Source organism: Rhyacophila brunnea, unplaced genomic scaffold, assembly GCF_057557595.1.
Source record: "Rhyacophila brunnea isolate RB1 unplaced genomic scaffold, BYU_Rbru_1.0 scaffold_13, whole genome shotgun sequence".
In the NCBI taxonomy this organism is placed as follows: domain Eukaryota; kingdom Metazoa; phylum Arthropoda; class Insecta; order Trichoptera; family Rhyacophilidae; genus Rhyacophila; species Rhyacophila brunnea.
Window position 1 is genome coordinate 10444962 of NW_028232785.1, and position 19655 is coordinate 10464616.

The 19655-nt window shown below is 38.2% G+C and overlaps 1 protein-coding gene across 1 annotated transcript in view; it reads left to right on the plus strand.

Moving 5' to 3' along the window:
- The window catches only part of LOC147076455 (uncharacterized), a 46866-nt gene extending 35316 nt beyond the window's left edge, over positions 1-11550 (plus strand). The window contains exons 22-29 of the mRNA XM_085940277.1: positions 125-207; positions 323-398; positions 1225-2600; positions 3913-4014; positions 4294-4578; positions 6023-6270; positions 7562-7967; positions 10336-11550. Coding sequence (XP_085796403.1) covers positions 125-207; positions 323-398; positions 1225-2600; positions 3913-4014; positions 4294-4578; positions 6023-6270; positions 7562-7967; positions 10336-11405 — 3646 coding nt within the window. The 3' untranslated portion in view covers positions 11406-11550. The remainder of the gene's footprint in view (positions 1-124; positions 208-322; positions 399-1224; positions 2601-3912; positions 4015-4293; positions 4579-6022; positions 6271-7561; positions 7968-10335) is intronic.
- Positions 11551-19655: the final 8105 nt, after the last annotated feature.

Below are 19655 nucleotides of genomic sequence, written 5' to 3' on the forward strand. Positions count from 1 at the left end.
TCGCCTTGTCTCATCTTGGCTTCCCCTCCCACCCTCCCACTCCTATCCTCTCATATATAAGAGGTGTTTTCAAACATACAAAATTGTGTCTGACTGTCGTATTGAAGACTTGCTCTGTCTGCAGGTCTTGTATGGACGGAGAAAACGGGCAGAGAGACGTCAACGGAAGTCACAGGAGAATCATGCACGGATCTGGTGATGCCATCGGTAAGTTTCAAATTTATAAATTCATCTCTTTAGTATGTGATTCAATCCCCGTTTATGACATTAAAAAGTATGTCGACAGAGTGTGATTTTAAATTAATGTTGTGAACCGTTTCAGATTCCTGGTGCGGTGGATCGCCGGCCGGCGGAAGGCGTCCATTGCCTGCTCTGCTCACCGAGGGAGACGCCAACGGGTAATGACTACTTTCCGATATCTTAAGTGTAGCATTTGGCCGCCATGTCACGGTTACATTTAATCGCAAGATCCCTAAATTACAGTGTGCACACAATACTTGAGCAACCCACATTATACAATCAAGCCTTGTTTGTCTCCAATAACAGACTATCGTCCTTTTATATTTCAAGAAATAATATTTTGTAATGTAAATAATCGCTTCCTGCTAATTGTTAAATTTTCAAACGTTTCAACGTGTTTTTAGAAGTTATAGATCAATTTTAATACGTATTGTGTGAAATTTTTGTTATTACATACTATTATAATATGCGACTAACAGCACCTGTATGGATTTACTGGCACCAATAGTGTGTAAAATAGGAGATAGAATAGAGAAAGGATTAAGGCTATACCTCAGTTGAGGCATGGTCTAAAAAGATCGTGGCTAGGCGATGCGCGGATTGTGCAAATGACGCGTGCCAAAAAAAATATTATTTGTCATATAAATCCAACATGCGTCCATTTAATCTTGTTTATTGCTCTATTAGTAACAATAATAATATATTCATTGACATGTATTCTTTTTCAAGTAAATGGGTAACGTTTTTTAGTCATCTTTACACGATTTAAGAATTAATACCCCCGTCGCCATCACGAAACAAATTGTTCACACGTGTTCACAGCTCGACGTTCACTCTCCGTTTGCCAGCGAGTCCAAAATTTCGTCGCACCTATAGTTGAAAATTATTTTCCGTTTCATTGAAGTATCGTAGTAATACAGTAACACATCAAAAACACACAAAATAATCTAAAAACAGTATTCAATATGATTGTTTATTTTTCAGTCAACGATCTGCAGAGTCGTCAGCGCCGCGTTCTAGAAACCGCCGTCAGCCTCACCCCGGCCGTGGACTGTCAGAGGCCATGCCGGACGTCGCCATGGCAACCAATTCGCTGGGGAGACTGCGGCTCGGGCGGGACCACGTCACCGTGCACGGTTCCACATCGGGAACCTCCAAGAACCACTACGCCACGTCCAGCGGCGATAGCCAGCAGCAGAAGAATATATACGGCACTAGCGAACCGCAGAAAAATATATATAGCGCGAGTGAACTACAGAAAAATATATACGGCACTAGTGATCAACAGAAGAATGTATACGGCGCTAGTGAACAACAGCAGAAAAGTGTGTACGCGACGCAGGAAGGTGTTAAAAACATGTACGGAATTAATTGTGAGCAACAACAGAAAAGCACATACACATCTGCTGAACACGTCAAAATGGTTTATGGCACTACTTCGGACCACAGTAAACACGTTTACGATCAGTCAAAAAATTTATATGGCGGAAACAACGAGCATCATGCTTCGACCAAAAATCCGTACAGTCACCAATTGTACGCAACTTGCTCGAGGGATGGCGAATTCGATAATGTGCAGGGAGAAGAGAACGTGCGCTTGAATGATGTGTCAAGGAATAACGTGTCTTCAACAGGTTTCAATGCAAACTCACGTGAAATATGCACATTTGCGATGCTCGGACGTGATCCTGAAAAGATGTACGGGAGTCGAGAGATGCTGTGTGCAGTGGACCGTGCCCACCGACCTGTGATCCAAAAAGACGGATCGTGTAATTCGTATTCGTTGAATCGGGACGACGCCAGACAGCCTCCGTTATCCCAACGCGAAGTGTGCTCAAGTTATTCGTTAAACCGTGACGATCACAGCTTCGCAGGATACCGCGATCACCATCAATACGCTCGGGATATAAACCCGTACTGTTTAAATAAGGAAAGTTTGAATCAAACGCAGTATTGCACGTTGCGTGACGACAGAATCGCTCCGGTTCACCAGAGTCCGGCGCAGTACTGCACTGCGAAAGACGAACGGAATTACGATAGCCACAGTCATCATCAACAACAGAGGCAGTTCTGTCTTCCGCAGAAAGACGAACGGCCATCTTCCTATTCCTTAAACCGCGACGTTAACAACATGATACCGAGGGATAATGCTCCGTATTGTCTGAATAAAGACGAGAGGTCTGCGTACTCATTGAACAGGGATTCCAGCGGTTATTGTCTAAACAAGGACGACAGGCTGAGGCACTCGGCGTTCATGAATCCCAACCAGCATCTCTTGCAGGAAGGGTGCACCCTCGGAGGAGTTAGGGGTAACGCAAGGGGAGACGTCAGAGAAAGGAGGGGCGTTCGATACGCTGCAGGTAATTAAATCAATGTTTCATTGTTTTATTTCTTACTGTCAGTAATTCTATTTTACTGTCTCGTGTTGTGTGTCATTGGATCGAACGACACTATATAAATATTCTCGGTCGATGATCTTGCATTGAGACATATTAGTTACCGCTAAACTTTCATTGAAGACACGAGTCTTGTAAAATTTTAGTATTGAAACAATTAATGGCATTTCTTGAATGTTTTTGGTGTGATCGATTTGTTAGTCATCCATCGCAAAGGCATTTAAATTCTAATAATTATTGATTTAAGTTTCGTACTATATCATTTGAGTTATTTTATGCGAGCTGAGTTTCGCATTTCGGTGTCTTCAGGCACTATGAGTGCTCACCAATGCCAAATGGCATTTTGCAAATGGAAAAAATGGATTTTACGATCATAAAATATATAATATTGCTTTGGAAAATTTAAAACATAAAACTTTCCGAAATTACGAGGCAATTGCAAACTCCAATCGAAAGTTTACCGAATATATTTTACAATATAATGTTTTTATTTAAAACAAAATAAAGGTATAATGCACATTATTATACCTGCTGTGGTTTTGTCTCCAAGCTCTTGTCAGCTTGGCCTAATAGAATCTCCGAATAGCGAATTGCAGGATGCCCGATCACATACTCTGGTAGTGTCCCCATATGTCAGTTGAAAGGGAAGAGTTTTACAAGGCGGTCCGGCCTTCAGTTGGACCGGTAGGGCATTGTGAGTGACTTGGGAAAATTTCTCAGCTTTCAAAATATTTTCGGCATTTTACAGCGAGAAGGTCGTATCTCGTCGAGAATTGACTTTAATATATTATATCAAAATAGGAATCACCCACACTTGGGTCTTGATAAGTTGCTCTTCGGACACACCAACGTTTGTTACGCCACGGTATACGCCTGCATGGTGTGTGAACAAGGGAAAGTATATTAAATAAATATACTTTCCCATAGAAAAATTTTCCAATATAGAAAAAATATATTAACAAAATAGTAATTCGAAAAGGTGATATAACTATAGACGTCTGATGTCTTTATACTCAATTTTTAAAACGATGACGTTTACAATAATATTCATCTCCGTTATTAATATATTTTATGCAATCATGATGTATTGATTTCTAGTTTGAGAAAAGATTGAGTATCATAATGACATAAGTATAGATTTTGCCTACAAAGTCTACAGATTATTTAGGCTTGGCCCCCAAATTCTTCATTTTCGACCATTACACGGCATGTGAACCTGACGAACATCTACAATTTATGCATGTGCTTAATAATAATTACTTTTGTCCATTTCCAGATGTGGTGGCATTCCAAAGGGCCGAGTCGGAGGGGGCACAGCCTCTGCAGCTGGATTTGGGAGACGGCAACCAGCACTCGAGTCCCGGGAGACAGTCTTCAGGTGAGAATGCTTATTCAGAAAATTTTCCATCATTTCACGATATACATCAGATCATTCCCGAGGAGGATTTTTTTTAACGAGTAATTGTTATTAACCTTTTCCTTTTCTTGTTCACCATTTTGGTCCATGCTCTGAATCCCAACACACAGTAAAACAGACATTTGAGTTTACAAGTTACAGCTTCTAAATGGTTCCCAAAAGACAATAGAAAGGAACATTACAGGAATTTATAATCGATCAATAGTTCAATGGATTAATGAATTCATCTTTCAATCTTAGGTTCCCAGTCGCCGTGGAACCGTACATCGGAGACGCGGAACTCCGACCGGAACCCTTCGTCGCGTCACAGCATTCAGTCAGACTACGGGCAGCAATCGGCTGTGCCCTCGCAGAACCTGCAGCAGCAGTCGCAGAGTCTGTCAGCCGCAGTATACCAGAGCTCGTCTAGCATGGCCGTGCCATCCTCCCCAAGCCGGGCCACTTACTCCAGATACATTTCGGCCAATCAGAACGCGGTGACTAATTCCGGACAGGCGACGGGGCTTTCTGGGGCGGCTGGACAAGGTATTGTTTTTTGTTGCTAAGGCTGCACTGAGATAAAAATGCTGTACATTTGTGTTATAAGCCGAAGTTTCTTTTACAGTGACTCAACAAGACAACAGGACTGTATTTTCTTTTTTATTTAGTGACAATGCCTTATAATAACCCGTTTACCCACGATGACTGAGCGGTAACATGTTGGCTTATAAAGTTGTGGGTCTCGTGTTTGAATCTCAAGTTTGGAAAATTCACATATTGTTTTTTTTTTTCAATGTAGACCCAGAAAGTGAATTTTAAAAACTAACCAATAGGGTCTGCAATTTGTATAAAGCAAATAAGTATCACTGAAGAAAATTTTGTGTGTAATATTTATGTCAGATCTCCACAGCCTACCTACACCCTTGCAGAGTTGTAATAGATATAGTTCATATTACTCCTTTTGGTGTAGTGGTTTTATCTCTTTGTGTTCAACCCAATGAGGTTTAATTTTACTCTGCGCTTATGGAGCTGTACGTACAAACGAAAATCGTGCATTACCTGCAGTTTGTGCGATCCCGATATAAGCTGCTGATTGCTGATATAAATTGGCTGAAAACCATTCTAATCAGGCGATACCTTATTGGCTGCATACGGCTTAATACCAATACGCTGACCAACAAAACGCTCTGAATGCTTTACCAACTATCAGAAAATGTTTATGTATGTATCAATTCATTCTGTATTTAGCTTAAGGCCTATGCTATGTGGCTGTCATTATTCATTTTCACGTATAAGAGATAGCGGATTTATTTCATATTATTCCATAGTGCGTCGGTCAATAAATAGCGGGTCATAATGGATTGAACATGTCACTCGATTACAAGTTCCCGCTAAAAACACATTGTACCAAATTGCCATTATATATTTTTTTTTTTATTTTATTTATTAAGGAAAACAAACAGTTACATATTGATTACAGAAATTTATAATAAAATAATAAAAAGTTAATGCAACCAGCAAAGTTTCCATATATACATTATAATATAGTTAAGCCTAACAAGATAGAGAGTAAAATAACATAAATATAAAGAAATTACATAAGAAGATTACATGAGAAAAATGAGAAAAATGAGGAAGAATAATGAATAATTAAATAATATACAAAAGAAAAATAAAAAAGTAACATAAAAAATAAAAGAATTAATATATATGTATAAGTAAATACACTATATATCTATTTATACAATATATATATACAATTATATATAGAATTATATTTATTATATTGTATCGATTGTACCCTTGTAATTATTGAAACAGTAAATAAACTCTCACCTCCTCCATCATCATGAACAACTACTACCGGCTTTCATCTGCAACTATCCACCGCCGTAATGGAATACCTACATATATAATAAATTAATTGTTCTTCAACCAATAATTAACTGATGCGAGCTAATTTTTAATAAGATGTCGCTTCTTTTTCCAGTCCAACACAATACGCTGCAGACATCGTCGTCTTCGGTATCGTTCAACAATCCCGCTCCGAATATGTCTTCGTCAGTGAACGCGTCTCCAGGCAACCAAAGCAATCAGTGTCCTAGCGGCAGTGGTATGGCCACTGGTCAGCAGACTTCTGGTGTTTCCGCTGCAGCCAGTTTGCAGCAGCAGGGAAGGCAACAGAGGCTCAATCGGCTGGGACAGGAGTTGGCTCCGCCCATCGCGTTTGCTACCAATGTGCGTTGTATAATCAATCAAACTTCTCTGATGTGGACAGTCTTACGAATTAGAGTGATAAAAAAATAATTTAATGACAACATCACAATTGCAGAGCTACAAAGTCCTAAGTGATATTTTTGGAGAAACAAAAGTAACAATGAGTCAGCTTCATTGTTAGGTTTGTTTTGTCAAAAATAAACAATTCGAACTTTGTGGTAGCATTATAGCGCCTGTACACATGCATGGATTTACTGGCGGCAATAGTGCTTATTTTAAACTGTCGTGACAATAACTGTTTACACGTTAAAGTGTTGACTGTCTCTCCAATCTCATTCTTCAAGAGTAAGTGAGGCGCGATGTTGTCATTTTATAGTACTATTTTGACAGGACGTATTGAAAATCGGTTAACTCAAAATGAGTAGTTCGTTTATTTACTGACAGGTTCGCCATTATCGTTCTACTGCGCAGGCGCAGATCTTACTTGCGCGTTAAAGTTCAGAAGCTTCCGATTCATGCACGCAATCTTGCCAACTGCAGGATAATATATGTGTACCCATACATTTTCTTACTGTGAACAGTAAATCCATGCACTTGTAAACGGGGTATGAGGCTCGCGAACTGATTAAAAAGAGTGCAGAAATACAAGGTTCGAAGTGTTTATTTTTGGAGAAACTAAAATAATAATGAGTCAACAGAGAATACTACTTCAGTGTTAGGTTTGTTTTGTCAAAAATAAACAATTAAAACTTTGTGGTGGCATTAGGCTCGCGAACTGATTAAAAACCATCATAATTAAAAACGCTTAAAATTGTATTTCAAGTGACCATTAGCTTAATATAGAGGTTATCAAACTTTTTTCGCTCACCCACAGCGCCTTAAGTTACCAAAATATAATTTTTCCTATTCGAATCCAAAGATGACTCGTTCCATTAGCTCTTATCACCTAAATAATTCTGTGTGCAACAGGAAAAGGAATTATAAGTCATCTTCTTGTTACAGGTACCAACTTGAAGTACACCTCCCTATTCTGGGCTAGGCCTTGGATATTGAGCCACTTATAAAGGTTGCATAGCCAATCTAGTCCTATATATGCTTATGCTGCCCTCTACCTTCTTCTGCATTATAAGTTGGAGTAAATCATGCTTCTCATTGTGGAAAATATGACCGAAGTACGCAGCTTTTCTGCGTTTGATAGCAACATATCCTCGAAAGCCTCTAACGACCGGACAATAGGAAGAAGAATATTATGTTACATTCAAAAATTAATTGATTCCTTATGCAACTGATGCTTATTATTATTTATTTCCAGGGCTTCTCAACACTGCAGCACCACGGCCGCAGCAGATCGCCGCGCGTGGCCCAGCCAGGCCACGCCACGCTGCAGCGTCCCCGCCCCGTCGCCCCCAACAACAACGTACAAAATAACCCCAACGTTCAAACCCACCCCAATGTTCAAACTCACCCCAATGTTCAAAATCATCCCAATGTTCAAAGTATCCCTTCCAGCTCGTACGCGTGTGAGAGCCTTAATGGGCCATGCTACGGAGTGAGCGGTTCCATCGGCGGCGGGCAGAGGTCATCGGGGGTGGGCGAGGAAGACGGCAGTATTCTGGGACTAACTGCGGTGACTACAGCCGTGCACAGATCACACAGCGCCGGCTCCATGGCCAGCATACACGGCGAGGGAGGGAAGAATAATGTCCAGAATGTATCTGGTGAGTTATTTACTGTTGAATTCAACCGAGACGTTAAATAAATCATTCTCTACCAGATGGACTCGTGGTCAACTGGTTAAAATCATTTTGTATTGCCGATTAATTGTCATAAACTTCACCACAGTTGTAGATCCACTAAAACGGGCAGTTCCATAAATTATATAGATATATAGCTTCGCCAAGATAAACCTTGAAACATTTGTTATGAATGGATGCATGGCCCCCACATCCTGAAGTGGGTCCCCCTACCTATCGCCAAGGTTAATTAAAGACAGTCTGACGATCTACAGGTGAGTATTCCAAATGGTGCTCGACATAAAATTAAGGGTATTCAGTGTATATTTTATTGTATTTTTGAATGCACCCACTTAAATTATGGGGTTATCGAATATCGACCAACAATAATCAAAAATTTCATCGCATAACCACATACATATTATTTCTAAGCTTGATGTGAAATAGTGTCGCCGCAGGCAACTTTTTTTACTATTAGTGCTATTTTTTATGGGTTTATCTCACTTGGCTGGTCGATCCGCCACGCCGCCCCCCCCTTCTTCTTACTAATTATGACATACATTATACATATTGTGTATTTCGAATACAAAATTTGACTTGTACCGAAAACAAAGCATTCACATTATAGTAATACTGTAGGTTTCGAACACCCTACCTAGCAACATAATTTAGGATAAATGCCTAATATGAGAATTTACAATGTGCATAAATATGTAGTTCTTGCAACACAGCGCTAAATTAAAACGATGGAATCGGCAGAAGCAAAATTCTTTCGTTGTGTTTATTTTACAATTTCTCCGTATCGAGTTCGGCGCCCATCGTGTCTGAATAAAAAATGAAAGCGTTTCGTTACTTCATGTGAGACGATATCGACTGCTTTATCTGCAAAACCGGCTAACTCCATTTGGGCAAATTGTTCAGGAAGGAGAAAAAACAATAATTTAACTATCGAGCAGAATTTAACAATTCCAAAAATACAGTTGAAAATATTATTTTTTTTACAAATAAGCAGCACTATGAATTAATACATTGTTTTAGCTTACTTTTTATATTTTACAAACATTTCAACTATTCATAATTTGTATGTTATATATTTTTTTATTCGATCCTTGACTTAATAGGTAGGTGAAAAGTTTTTACCTACTTTATTGTATTGATTTATTATATAAGTTAGAGTTAATAGTGCTCATTGTCAGTGTGTTTGCCTCTTGGTGAGTGTACACAGTGCCGGAAGATGCCTAAAGGCGAAACCCAGTTCACAAAAAACTATTCAAATAGAATAGTACAAAACTGAAATTCATTAGAACGCATTTATTTATAGGTTTAGTAATTTGAAATTTCGTGTGAGCATAGAAAACGTGCTTTATAATAACAAAATGACATCGAAATCTCATTTTTGGTCAAAAGTGCAGTCGGCTGGTTTGCAGATTAGGCAGTCGATATGACACCGGAACAAAATGACCATGGATGTCTCGACTGCATTGTTGACAAAATGCAAGGGAGCTGATTCCAATGTAATCGACACTTTGCAGCGTGTGAATGACATTGAAACCGACACGGTGTTATCGCGGGTAGATAACAAGCTGGCCGCTGCGAAATAGCTGATTTAAATACGGGAGATCATGTAGATCATGGGTGGCCAACCTTTTCAGCAGCCGGGCCAAATTCTAAAAATAAAATTTCCTGCCGGGCCGCACATCTTTAGAGTAGAGAAGTTTGATTTTGTGTGGCAGAACTAACTAAGTGCACCAATATCGATATCGAGTGATGTTGTTCCTACACACAAACAGTTTTCCAAATGCACATCAGTGATTCGTGTTCTCACTCGGGATTTGATTGACCGACCTTCATCCGACTAAAAATCTGTTCACACGTGTAAGTGTTTCAAAATAGCGAAGTCATCATAAGAGCATGTTCGTAAAATGCAGGATATTTTCTCCTTGTCCAAATTTGTTTTGTAAAACTCTTCCAAACCAACCTGATGGAATTCCTCCTTTAACTGTTCATCGCAACATATTTCACAATGTTCCATTTGTAAATTTCCCGGTAATAAATTCACGTCTACGGAAAATGGCGATGCAAATGCAGCAAAAAGCACACGGTGCTTTTTAAAATCTTGAGCCAATATCGAATCTCAATTTGCGAAATTAGCACATCTAGCGGCAGCATTTGATATTATTTTTATTTTCTCACTGTTCCACAGGCCACAATTTGACACCCAGTGGGCCGCGGGTTGGCCACCCATGATGTAGATGGATTAGTTTATAATTATTTTGTTTCTTTTGTGAACATTGAGTCTCATGCCCAGCATACACCTTTCAATGTATTGATTGTTTTGTATTTGTCGTTTCAGGCTACAACTACGCGCCGGCCACGGTGTCATCGTCGTACCCGTCCGCCCATCAGACGTCCCAGCAGCATCAGTACCACGAGTCTGCCCAGCACACCAACACTTCTCCGAGGCACTTCCGATCGATTTCGTCCCTCTCCCATGAGCCTTTTCCGTACCATACGGAAACTTCCCGAAGCAATATTACACCCCCTATTTTAAATTTCAGCAACTCTTCGATGGAGAATATAATCGCTGAAAATAATAGAATCGTTTTCACTCGCGCCGCCAGCTATAGGTCGAGTCCGTATCAAGAACTGCCCTATTCACGCGTCGAAAGCCCGTTCTCTTGCGTACAACGCGGGGACAGCCCGTTCCAATCGCGCGGAGGCAGTCCATTTAGAGCGTTAGACGGCACACCTACCAGTCAATTTTCCCGCGGCAACAGTCCTTACATGACGTCAACGCAAGGTTTACAAACACGCGCACAAAGCCCTAAATCATCAGTGTTAAACTACAGTAGAAACGTTACGAATTCGCCGAATAATTTAAAGGTTATGTCGTCTAGCTCGCGTAGTCAGGGCGGGTCTCCGTTATCGAGTTTCAATGCGAGTAGTAAACAACGTAATTATGCAGCCGTCGAAAAGAGTAAAAAAGATAACGTGAGAAATAACGCACAGCAGCAAAAATCGTGCAATATTAGTAGTAGTAAGAATCAAAATCGTAATTCTGGCGTCATTGAAACGGAACAGGTCGCTGGAAACTCTCGTAATACTCCGTCGCCTTCGAACACGTTGGGTTATAGTCGGAACAAATCAACGCCCGTACGAAACGAGTGTTTGAATGTCGAATCGAATTCTAGTTCAAGCCGTGCGTCTCCTTCTAATAGTCAAGCTTTCAACAGCCAATCGAAATCAATTAATAATAAACGGACGCAGCCGGTGGAAAATTTCGAAACGCCCCCCGTTCGGGCACCGCTGAAGGAGGACAAAGCGAACAGGCCCAGCAGTAGAGACAGTAAATCGTCGGGGGGACAGAATCTGAGGTTGAGCTCTTCGCAGTATCACGTGGGGTCTACGCCGCGCTACTTGTGAAGCCGGCTGCGTGACGCGGGATTCTACATGACGCTGTAATACTCGCGCGAATCCGTAAATGATGCAACGTCGACGTTGCTGAATCATTTTGTTATTAAGCCAAGTCCGCTCTTTGAATGGAACGTCGAGGGAAGCTTCCTCTAACCCCTTCTACTCGCTGCCACGTATTCAGTGCTACTCCTTCACTACCGCTGCACTTTTCCTGAGGTTATACATTCGCCGACTTTCTCGTGTCTTTCATTGTTCCCATGTCATTAATTTTCGATTCATGGGTGTTTTGCCCAACATGCACCTTTTCTTAAATGTCGCAGCAGTACATTCTTATTTGAACAAACTCCTGTCTGCTTCCTGATCCATCACTTTCTTCTTTGATCTTTCCACATTATGGCCGGCATGCATCATGTCTGCATACATTGGGAATGGAGCATTTATAATATATGAAAGTGAAACTGAAACATCTGTATCAAACTTCACACTTGTGCTTTTGCCAAGGCTGTACTGCGATACATAAGTATTTTTAATTCAACGAACCTTCATATTTAACCAAAGCAATAGTGTAAACAGCGGGCCGCCATTTGTATTTTATTTACAAACATTCCATTCAATGCTACTTATGTATAAAATATTAACCCTTTTATAGTTACCGATTTATTCAACCATACTAAAAAGATTCTCTGTCGCCTTCTAGTGTTTTCATACAAAAAGTGAGGGCCCCCGTACGAAATTTTAGTATTAAATGCTCCCCAAGTATTTCTGGAAGTTTTTAATATGGTCGGTTTGGTAACCAGAGCCAAATTAATATTTTGTTAATCGGCTGGCTGAAATTGAAACATGGCGGAAGCGTGTCATAACTTCCTTTACGACCCCGCCGTATCGTCGGCCATTGTTTGACTGTAAACTGAAAGAATTTGAGAACCGTGTGAAATGTGTTGCCGGATTTGTCGAAGGTATTACGTCGCTTTTGCCGTGGGACCCGCAAGCGCTCACCGTCTTAAATTTGACAGCCGAAACGGCGTAAATGACGCAGGTGAATATTAACTCCCCATATGTTTGGGCTTGGATGGTTTATAATAATATATGTAATATAAAACGATGCGTGTCGTGTAAAAACTGTATAAATAATTTAACTGCGTTATAACTCCGTATGAATACAAATCGTAATTATTATTAATATTCTAACGAAGTTTCTGGGTCAATAGTAAATATTTACATTCTGAGTAAAAAGGCTTATGTAGACATATGCCCTATTGTCGATGAATACGGAGATACATCAGTTTGAAACTGTAAAATTATCAGGTGGTTATATTAGTAACAAGTTCATTATTTTTTTATTCTATTGGCAGCCCCAAAAACAAATTTAAGTATTCAGCGCTTAATTTGTCAAAATATCCACTTAGAATCGTGTATGTAATTAACTAATTGGGTTTTTGTTTTTGAAGCATCGTATTTTCGATAGTTGTAAGATTGGTCAGTAAATCACTACAGGGCGCCATGTGCAGATGTGACTACGCAGTCTTCTCAATTATGCCCGACGAAAAACTGCCACTTGAGGGCATGCAGGACTTTGCAGGTTTTAGGACAGTGTGAAGAAGTGGAGGAACTCCAATGATCTATCAGACTGCGGAACATGTGATCGACGCTCATTTCCGACCAGCTGCACCATTGATGATATGTTTGAAGCCAGTGATGTAGCCATCACGGAGACCAAGGCACGGTTGGAAAGAGTCTAGGGGCAGATTGCGATTTCTTGTAGTATTACATAGGGTTAGTTACCATTATTATTTCCAACTGCTCTTACGTGAAGCCTATTGCATCATTTTCTCTCGCCCGGCGTCGCTCTAACTACGTCAAAACTATCGGAACTTCACGCTTATGTGGTATGTTTATAATAGGGTGAATATGAATAGTTATAGTGGAATGTCATGGTAGAAGCGTGAAGTTCTCTTCAAATGAAGTGCAGTCACTTGTAGTCATTCAAATTTGTACATTTAGGCAGTATTTAATTCCTTTCAAAATGGTTTTCTGTTTCAATCAGCTGTATCTCCACACACATTATCAATCAGATGTATGTTTATATTATGCACTAATTTATTTGGAATTATTCATAATATGTACTATAAACCATCAAAATGTTCACTATGCCTCGTGAAACTGTCTTTATAATTCAAATTAAATAATATCCTATATTAATTATTAAGATACTCGTGTAAGATATACATTTATATATAAATTAAACATCCGGTATCTTATATTATATTGTTATACATAATAGATTGCGTACAATTCCTTACAAGGTATATTAGAAAACATTTTACAATTGAAATATATATATATATTTAAAACGTAGTAACTAAATATTGTTAGATATATAAACATTTGTTTTTCTTTTATATAGCTCGAAATGCTTGCTCCGAATGCATCATTTGAGCGTTTCTGTATTGGATCACTATCGTCAGGAATGCAATGTAATACGGATCAATTGCGGCATTGAGTATAAATAAAAAGGGAATTTATAAAACAATGTCAGTTTGAACTCGCTCTCACTTTTAACACTTTTTTAACAATTTATCTATATCTGAAGCGATTTGGTTGAATGCCGCCATATAATATAAAATGCTTTACGAATTAAAAACATTAACTTTGATACTGCAGTATGCAAGCATGCCAGATGTGAAGTCAGTCTGATAAAACCACGTGGTGGTGCATATACGTCACGTTAAGAAGTCATATATCTTCTGAACCGTTTATGCCATGAGGCTCTAACTTCAATCGATACGGAGCAGGAACCTGGAACATATTCTGTAAAGAAATCAATATTTTTTTTTTTACCTCGACGAATTGGTTTCTTTTATGATTTATTGGCATAATGCCCAACATGCCCTTGTGCCAGTAGGTTATTATAGAGTAATAAACTTTAAAAAAAGACTGTAAATATATTATATATATATTGTATATAATCTTGAATCTCGTATAATACATAGCGTGTAAGCAATTCGATACTATACGCTAAAAGTGATTTATAAAGGCAATTACGTAATTTATTATTTATCGCCATGTAAAGTTTACGTATATTATACGTCATTTTAAAATAATAATTATGTAATGCTATCGATACGTACTATGTAAGTAATATAGTTATATAAAAAAAATTGATTGGTTTGTAATTAATGAATTCGTTCAGTGGTGCCAGGTAACGTTAATTGGCACCCCGCAATTGAAATTTACTCTACGACATCTGCATGCAGAACTGAAAAAGGCATTCACGACACTGAAAGAGTATATTAATCTCTGTCTCAATACAATTTCCACATTTTGTTTATCTTGAAACATAATGTCAGTGGCGAAGGGTGGAGGTAGGCTGTTAAGATCCGACATAAATAATGCACACTGAACTTTGTCAGTCATACATATTTGTTTTCATTGAACTAAGACTACAATAATTTGCAGATAGTGTGGGGGTTAGTTTTGAAAATTCTATTAAACCCTGCGTAAACCAAGCCGTAATAGATAATAGTCAAAAATATTCATCTATCTATAAAATATTTAAGTTTTTATCTATTGATTGTGGTTTGGTTTAGGCAGGGCATAATGAATTTTAAAAAAAAACTAACCAACACTATCTGTAATATTCTTAATTCAACGAAAACAAATTAGTATTACTAGAAAAGTGTGCATTATTTTTGTTGAATCTCACATATCATACCTTATTATGGTTTGGTTTAGGCAGGATTTAATTTAATTTTAAAACCTAACCTACACCATCTGCAATCTGTGCTCTTAGTTCAATTAAAACAAAAGAGTATCACTGCCAAAGTTTAGTGTGCACTATTTATGTTGAATCTTTGCCTACCTCCACCCCTCGCCGCTGCATTATGTAGATAATTATGAAAGAATGCTACTTCGGACTATTAAGACATTTCAACGCCCAAGTGCATGGTTTAGAAGACACTTGTAAAACGGGTGCTCACCTACATCTTGGAAACTTGGAGATTTTTCACTTGTCGGAGATCAATTGTAAAAAGTATTGGAAAAAAATGCAATGCTGAGTTGTACCGTTTGTATGCCAATCCCAGCGTAGTTCGGTCAATCAAGACTGCGGGATTGTATTGGATAGGTCACGTGCGCAGAATAAAATGTTCGAGAACTGGCAAATAGAGAATACAAATATACAAGAATCTAGTATGGCGTAGGAGATAAAGCTAGCCAAAATTCTCGGAGAGTCAAGTTTGAGCAGTGGCGAAGGGTGGAAGTAGGCTGTTAAGATCTGACAAATAGTGTACACTAAACTTTGTCAGTCATACTTATTTGGTTTCATTGAATTGAGACTACAATTTACAGATTGAAAATTTAATTAAACCCTGCGAAAACCAAGTCATAATAGATAATAGTCAACAAATATTCATCTATCTATAAAATATCATACAGAAATTTGGATATTTTATAGATAGAATAATATTTTTATACATGGCTTGGTTAAGCAGGGCTTAATGAATTTAAAAAAATGAACCAACAATATCTGTAATAATATGTATTCTTAATCCAACGAAAACAAATAAGTATGAATGAAAAAGTGTACACAATTTTGTCGTATCGCCCAAAGTATACCAAAACTATCATGGTTTGGTTAGGCAGGGTTTAATTGATTTTTTTAAATTAGCCATGTATTCTTAGACGCCCACGATGCCCGCGCGGCTTAAGCGCTGGACTATAACGCCGTGGGTCCCAGGTTGGAATCCTGGGCCTGGCAAGTACACATATTGTTTTTCAATTTGTGTGTGACTCAGATCTAATAGGTTGAGCAAGTGCCTGACATCCATTTCTCGCAAAAAACAAAATCTGTTAATATAAACCTCTACTCTGTGGAGGCCCATATGATCCTATTAGGATCGAATATGGTCAGGAGAAAAAAAGAACCATGTATTCTTAGTTCAATAAAAAAACAAATACATATGGCTAACAAAGTTTCATGTGCGCTTTTGATGGCGGATTTTATAGCCAACCACCACCCTTCACTACTGAGTTTGAGAGTGGCTTTCCTCGATTGGGAGAGAAGGACTTTATAACAAAGATTATCATACATTATTTATTGAATTTTAGCTATGGGGTGCCAAATAACGTTTCTTGGCACCGCAATGAAATGCATAATGTAATGGAAAGTCATTGTGTACCTATATATTATGTATGTACCGTGTTTTTGGAATGGATAGTTATTATAATATGTTGTTTGGGTTTGTTCTCGCTGTGGATCCAAGTTTGACAAACATTACCTCGAGAATGTTATTTATGGATGGCGTATGGCCGAAACTATAGTCCAATGCCTACGACGCTGGCTTCCCGGTGAGGTCACAATACATTTTGTGTGATTTTATTAAAGCCCGGGTGTTTCTGTGACTGATTCACTTTCAATAGGCCTCATGTAGCTTCACATCCTGTGTTTGACTTGAAAAGGCAGGCCAGGTTATGATTCCATGGAAGCATTTTTATCATGTTGCCAAGCCGGATCCATTGTCACATCTTTGCGGGAAGTTACATGGTCCGCTTTCTTATCTCCTCGTTATGCTGCAAGCGACTATCGTCAAAGCTCAGCAAACAGTGCCGTAAAGCAGTACAGCTGATCCTCGATATAACAGACAAAATATCCGGTCAAATGTGAAAATTGTTTCTAATAATATTTATTGACTATTCGTCAGATAATAAAACTCAACTCTATTAACACGCATTTTCGTAATTTTAGAGATTTGATCATAAAAAAACAGCGGACTTCAAAACCTTGATTCTTTTTTCAAAGCAGGATTACCGAGAGCAAGCGCGTCGGCATCGAACATTAACATCACTCCACTATAGGTGTGTCTGGATATATCATCCGAAAACAAATAAACAAGATTTTGTTTGTGTTTTTATATAATGGACTGGCTTTAACGGACACCCCGTCACCTGCATTAGTCCGTTATATCAAGGTTCTAGTTCTGACCAAATACAATTGATAGTCACAGATATTCTGCATTGAGTTGAATGCTTACCATTCCGATGGCGTGCTCACTCCACGTATTCAAAGCTGTCGACACTTGCCTGGACCAATGAAGTTAAGTTCAGCGTTTTGTTCACAATATCGTCAGAATCAAGACAGCTGATGCATCTCATTACGTCGTTAAACTTTTGACAGTGGACCCATCGTTGGGCCAGCGGGAACAGATCCAATCAGCCATGACGACAAGGCACCGTTTGAAATACGCAATAATTAGTAGAAATACATTATACAACGTTGAGAAACGAAAACTATCATTAATACCGCAGTTGCGGATCAACACGAAAACGACCATTTTAAAAAGAATTTTAATATTAACAATAACACAGTATGTTTAGGGATATCTTCATTCGTGCGGAAGTAATTGACTCGTTTGTAAATACGTAGTTAATTAATAATACTATTGGGGGAGGTCTGTTGACTCATTTCATAATATATATATATATACATAGTATCTAATTACGATATAATATAATAAATTATTACAAACGTAATATGATTTCAATATATAATTAGATGGCGTTATGCATTTGTAGATCGAATAATGTTAATAAACCATTTCTTATATTCAACGAATGATTCACAAGTTTTGAAAATGTAACATTCTTTATATTTAATAAATTGTATTTTTTTCAACACTAACAAGGATAAATTTTAGCATTAAAACACAGCAATTTTACTGTGGTCGATTTGGTAGCCAGAGTCTAATCGAAACATGGCAGCCGGTCTATAACTGCCAATGTTTATTGTTTAGACTTTTTGATGCACATTTGACATCTTATGATTCATGATTCTTTTCCATATTATTTAACAATGCACGATAGCTTATCGTCGCTATAGGATTGGTTTGTCGAAATCGACCTTTTAATGCAGAATGATTTTTTGTATCTAAATGGACCAGAACCGTCCTTTTCTTTAAATTGCTTTGTAAAGAAAACAGCATTCATATGCTGTAAAAACAACAATTTAAATACCTTCATGTATTTAAATATAGGATAATCAAATTTGTTTTTCGTCTCCTGAACATTTGACATTTGGTCTATTCGACAAACCAATCCTAGAGTGAGGTTATAACACCTCATAAACATACCAATTTTTGTCTTGACGTCAGTTAGGAATCATGGTAAGTACCTATTATTGGTATCTTGATTCAAAACACAAAAGCCAGTCGACAATATTTGCGAAATTCGAGAAGTACTTCAGTTGATTGAGTATTAGTTAATTTCGTCATAATTAAGTAGGGTGCAGGTAGCTAAATTGGCAAAGCACATTGGCCGGAATCCAATGGATGCTGGTTCGACTCGCGCCCGCCGCTGTATCTTTTCAAATAGGTATGTTTCTTATGTGTTTCCGAATTGTGTTTGTTCAATAAAGAATGTTATATTCTTAAATCTGTGGCTGTTGTCGGATTCCTGTAACCCTAAATTTCAATTATAATATTATTTATTAAATATTCATTTTTCACATACAATCAGTCAGTACCAACCTATATATGAGGCGTCTAATTACAAAAAGCGACAAGTCCACAATTCAATATTTTCGGGAAACAACGTTTTTATGTTTCAAGCTTCAATTATTTGTTTTAATGTGAGATTATTTTCTCCGTTGTATTCTATGTCGAAATTAGAACCAAATGGCAATTTTTTTCAGCCGATAAACTCTTAAATGTAATAAATATAGGCAAAATAAAATTGGACGTAGCGCTATTTGTACTTCACTTTTTAATTTACTCCGCATAAGGCACATATTTCCGTGGCACTGTCATGAGTTTACCAGATGCTACGGCATGGGAGACGCCCTTTTCTATATTGGTTGACGTAAACACGCGCGAAATCAACCAAGCTTTAAATAATATGAAACACGGACTTGGCGCTTTTTGTAATAAATCGAGACTTAAAATATTTTTTTTCGTAGGGTTATGTCGCGTTTTGGAATTTATTGATCAATACATATTGTGTAAAATTATACAGAGAATACGTGCGTATTTTTTTCTCGATTTTGACCAAATGTGGACTTATCGCTTTTTGGAATTAGACGCCTCATATACTTAATATAATTTCATAATATTATGAGATAGCGAATCGGCAATTTCATAATATTATTCCATATTAATTTCAACATATTATTTCATAGTGCGCCAGTCTATAACGTGTCAGAATCGATTGCACGTCTCACTCGATTACAAGTTTCCGTTAAAGACACATCGCACCGAATTACCGTTATAT